The 5,158-nt window shown below is 39.6% G+C and overlaps 1 protein-coding gene across 1 annotated transcript; it reads right to left on the bottom strand.

Moving 5' to 3' along the window:
• Window positions 1–1,806: 1,806 nt before the first annotated feature.
• Window positions 1,807–4,798, bottom strand: LOC109465933 (torsin-1A-like). The gene is made up of 7 exons (XM_019763419.1): window positions 4,510–4,798; window positions 4,200–4,334; window positions 3,713–3,843; window positions 3,285–3,460; window positions 2,795–2,919; window positions 2,540–2,655; window positions 1,807–1,989 (listed from the first exon to the last, which is right to left on the bottom strand). The coding sequence occupies exons 1-7, from the start codon at window positions 4,706–4,708 to the stop codon at window positions 1,825–1,827; spliced, it is 1,047 nt and encodes a 348-aa protein (XP_019618978.1). The 5' UTR covers window positions 4,709–4,798; the 3' UTR covers window positions 1,807–1,824.
• Between the last annotated feature and the right edge of the window lie 360 nt (window positions 4,799–5,158).

Raw genomic sequence — 5,158 nt, 5'->3', positions numbered from 1 at the left:
TGGGCGATAAATGAAGGCAATATGAATGCAGAGGTCTTGTATATTGCACACATCACGTAATTTGTGTGTGCGTGTAAGATACGAGGTTTGTATAAAATGTAACTAATATTGTTACAATTCCTTTTCACGTATGCATTTTTCCGCTGAAACCTCCGGATTTTTTACACAGTTCTTTATGTCTGAATCCTATGTTGAAAATGGAACTTTAAAGGATTTGATTTATTGTCATTTTGACAATTGCAGGATGTCAAGATATACGTTATTGCAAGTAATCTTCTGCCATGTATTTTTGATGTAAATATTGTACCCGTTGACTAGTTGTATGTACAGAATTGAATACTTACTTTGGATTCATAAATTAGTTCTGCTTATTTATGTATAATACAGCACAATTTAATGTCAATATCAAAACGTAGCTCTGCATGGCAGCTCTGGTAAGGCAGAAGAAGAGTTCTAACTCTCGCTGACAGAAAAGGGTGTAATGGGGGTTGTACATTCAGGAATAAGAAGCTCCATGGAATCATTTGTATGACAGATATTTCACCAAGGACACAAGCCTGGACAACAAATAAATATCAGGTTTCCAAAAGAATACATGCCTTGCTGGTGATGTATGTTGTCTTTTGTGTTCTTGTTTCCAAGTTGTATACAGTATCAGTTGAATTATGTGTACATACATGTATATTTCCCCTGAGGTCACACTATAACTCCCATGTAAATTCAAGCTCAAAGGCCAGCAGTTTTCAGTCATACCCAAGCCTGTTGGCCAACCCCTGTCCCCAGTTCTGTCAGGGGCAAATGCATCAGACATACATTGTATGTTATGAAGACATAATGATTTAAGAAGCTCCAAGTTGAGGTGTGATTTGGAATAATGTTACAATTGCAAACAATGCTGGATACTCAACACCATTGGAATCTCATCAGTAAGTCCAACCAAATCTGTGCTAGTGACGACTGTACCTTTGCATTTATTATTAAGCACTACCTGGCCATTGTCACCACCTTTTGATGGTCCATTACTTTGATTAAATCAGCTTCTCTTTTTGCTTCAAATACCTTCTCCTCACAAATGTTGGCTTTCCACCTCTATCTTCAATAATGTTACTCATATTTTTTCCTGTAATATCACACATTTTTCACTATCATTTCCATCTGGTGCATAATTGTTTTACAATTCTGTGCAAAAATACATTTCCACAAATATTGCTGTCCCCTTTTCCCTTACATGTACAAAAAGCAACACAGTCAGCTCCCTTAAATTCCCATACCAGCAAATTGTCTTGTCACTTCAGGCTCTAATTCCCTCACCACCACATAAGAATACATGATTCAAGTCTGACATCAAAAATAATCCTCCACCTGCCAGTACACACAGCCAATATACATGTATCATAACTTAATTATCTTGCATATGTACAGTAGCATGTCAAACAGTGTCGTTTCACCAGGTTGGTACATAAATGGATAATACAGTTCTTTGTTGCACAATGCCAACATTTTAGTAGCTCTTTTAAGTTCCTCACTGAGCAATGCTGTCTTACAACTTCCCACTGCTAGGTGGCGTTGCAGAAAGAATACTGTCCCAAATGTGATGAAAAAGGATACAAACTTCATCCCTGCACTACTGCACCATCTAGCAGTGGGAAGTAAAATCAGTCAGCACTGCCAGGGCTCAAAATACATATTTCTGCCATGATCCATAAGCAAGTGGTATTTTGAGCCCTGGCTGCTCTGAGGAAGGTAGCAGAAGGACAACAGTTTGCAGGTGCATCATTGTGAACTGCATTCAAGTTTCAAGTTCTCCTGGACATAAATGTTGTATCATCTCTTGATCTCCTCTACGGTCTGTGAGACTTCCTCCATGATGAGGTCTACTTTCTGGGACACCCTCTTACAGCCAGACTTGGAGTACAGCTGCTCGCTATCAGGGAAATACTGTAGCTCATCGGCAATCTTTGTCACTATATCTTCTGTCACGGGGTGGCCCTGAATAACAAACACGGTTATACATGACATTGTATTCTAGCTTAAACATTTAACAACATGATGTAGTGAAATATAGCAATGTGTAACAAAATTTCCATGGTCAACTTTGTCCTGGGGAAAAGGAGTTGCTTAAAGGATTAACTGATGAGAGCATAGCATAATACTGTTGCCTCACCAAGATCTACATGTAGATGTCTGCTTCTGACCAAGATCTACATGTAGATGTCTGCTTCTGACCAAGATCTACATGTAGATGTCTGCTTCTGACCAAGATCTATATGTCTCCTTCTGAGCTAGGAAATTGCTTAGAGACTAAGTACCTCCAGTACAGTTTCAGCAAAATCCAATGGATCGCACAAGGAGTAGGCAAAGGCAAAAAACTCTCCACCAAAGAAACATGAAGTTTTGTTACTAGAATTTAGTAGAAACAGTAGACACCAATAATTTGGAGGTGTTTTCTACCTTCCAAAATAGTCACTGATTGATGAATACTCTACTAACTAGAAACATCTTGCATCTTGTTAGAACTTGGTTAGCATGTGGGTCCTACCTTAGCCTGTAGGTCATCCCTGATACACAGTTTGACATGCTGTCTCTCCAGCGGTAGAAATGGGATGAACACATCTATCAGGTTCTTCTCTATCAGACTGCTGTGCCACAGCCCTCCTGTAGTACAAAAACATGTCATTAAATCTCTCTGGCTTTACATGTATTATAAACTTTAATTTGCATGTCTCGTACCAGTGGCAACTTAAGTATTACCAAAGACATGCAGGTACTAGTTTGTAGCAGCACCAATACTTGCCTTTCTCATTGAAGGATCCTTTCAGAATGAGCTGGTCCATCTCCTTTAGTGAGATCTCCTCTCTCTTCCTCCCCTCGTGCCAGTGCTGTAACGTCTTGTGTGTGATACTATTTCCTGCTGTGTTGCTGCACAAAAGACACATCAAGTCTTAAAGTTACAATCAGTGTAGGACAAAGTAAACTGAATAGCATGGCATACTGTACATGTACTGTTATTACTTTCGTCAAAAATGTTATGTCTAAGGTACAACGTATGTAGGGGTTGGTGATTTTTTAAATCATTTTTTTATTATTATTATTATTTTTTTGTCTTCAAAAGTTATAACTTGGGGTGTAGTGCATGTATCTTCATGATATTTGGTACATAGGTTGGAGTTGAGACAACAATGGTCAAGGTCAATCATAGGCAATCTAGCGGCTTTGTATGGTGCTGTAGCATGTATATGGGTGTGACATCTCATGTTGTACATAATTATACATGCACAATGTACCTGAGTAATATGAAGATGGTTTTCCTGTAGTCCACCCCATTGATCTCTGGATAGTGGTCGATGTAAGGTTTGATGGCGTCCAGTAGACCCTCGGGTAGTTTGTCCATCTCATCAAACACAAAGATGGAGTGAGGACAGTCTGAGGTGTTCCCTTTGATCCACTCTCTTAGCTGGTCCTGTTAGAACAGGTGGGTATCAAAAGAGATTTTACAATAGGAACTAAAGTGAAGCATTAACCTTTCATATTTGTGGTCTCACTTAGTTCTTTATTGTTCATCATGTCACTCTGTAATTCACATCTTCATAGTTTGCTTTCAATGGTAGTCTTTTACCTCCCTTTTCTTGTATGTAGGACATCATGAAGTACTCTGTTTACTTTGGACATACACTAACTAATGACTACAGACTACAGACACCTGTAATGTTACCTTGTAGGTCTCCACCTTGTCCTTGTGTGGGAAGTGAAGTGTGGCCACAAACAGGTGCACATGTCTGCTCTGCATCCCCTTCACAAACAGGTTCTCAGCTATCATCTTACTCACAAAGTTCTTCCCTCCACCTAAATAAAAGGAAGAAGAAATAAGACTTGCCAGTTTACATCATTATATGTTAAAGTACAAACGTCTTTCTCTCTGAAAGGTATAAAGCTGAGAAAGAAACAATTTTACAAATATACTAACTTTTGAACCTGTCCTGGGGTCATGGCCTCACAAATGTGAAGAAAGTTCTTTAACCATCCCTTTGTACCTCCATGCTCTAGCCATGCTATTGTACTGGTCTCAAATAACCTGTCAGTTTGTTAGTACACTAGTGTACACAAACAAAGCCTTCTGTTTTGCACAGTACTAGTGCAACTAACTACATATATAATACTTCAAGAGCAATATAGAAATGACACAGTTCAAGTTTGTTTACCTGTCCATCCATGGAAGGACAGCACCAGAGCCTTGCTGGGGTTCTTGTTGCGGATGTGGCCCTTAACAGCCTTGGCGACGGTATCCACTACTAAATGTTGTCCATGGAGTTTGTCTTGGAGTGATGAACGCAGTCCTTTGCCACAAACAAAAACAAAACAGTCAACAAAATATGTCATGAAGGAATTCTATTATTCTATGCAACATTTGCACCTCCTAGCTTGATTTACGTGAAGAAATTAAGTCTGACATACGTGTTTATTAGTTATATCTGAAATTGAGAAATTATCATGAACATTCGTATTTCGTACCTGTTATGTTGGGAATGAACCAATTACTGTCACAACATTCAACGACGTTACATTTGAAGTGGTTGAACCCAGCCAGGAGCGCAGACGCTGTAACTCCGACCCCGACCGCTAGCCCCGTTGTTATAGGCTCGAACGCCAACGACACGGTCAGGAAAATATTCAGGACGAAGAACAGCTTGATGCACGAAGACAGGAGCATTGTTGGCTTCAGCGAAATGTCTAAACATGCAACGAAAAACGCCTGCAGCAACTTCCGCTTACATGGGCGTCGCCATCTTGGACACTACTGCCGCAAAACGGCAACTGTCGTAAAATAGCGAGTGATCGACGGGAATCCCATGGGACAAGTTTTTAAGTTTACGCAAAATAAGTTGTCATAATGTAAACTTATATGCTTATAAAGAAGCATACACCTAAATATATAATCCTGATGCTGAATGGGTTTCCCTGACTCTGTTTCCTTGTGTTGACTGTTTCCCTGTCCTTGGTGCTAACTGCGTTTCCCTGTCCTTGGTGCTGACTTTGTTTCCCTGACAGTGTTTCCTTGATAAAATAAATACCTCTTCCTCCAATCCATTTTTTTTAGCTTTATACAAACTACAGCAGTAGTTCTGTGCTCCCAATGATCAATGTTACTGAGTATGGGTTC

This window comes from Branchiostoma belcheri, unplaced genomic scaffold (assembly GCF_001625305.1).
Source record: "Branchiostoma belcheri isolate BF01 breed outbred unplaced genomic scaffold, Haploidv18h27 scaffold16, whole genome shotgun sequence".
NCBI lineage: Eukaryota > Metazoa > Chordata > Leptocardii > Amphioxiformes > Branchiostomatidae > Branchiostoma > Branchiostoma belcheri.
This window is presented reverse-complemented; position numbering and strand designations above follow the sequence as displayed.

Coding starts and splice junctions, on each gene's coding strand:
- LOC109465933 (XM_019763419.1), bottom strand. CDS start 4,708: ATGCTCCTGTCTTCGTGCATCAAGCTGTTCTTCGTCCTGAATATTTTC. Junction 4,335..4,509: donor GTTCATTCCCAACATAACAG/GTACGAAATACG, acceptor TTTGTGGCAAAG/GACTGCGTTCATCACTCCAA. Junction 3,844..4,199: donor GTCCTTCCATGGATGGACAG/GTAAACAAACTT, acceptor CCTTTTATTTAG/GTGGAGGGAAGAACTTTGTG.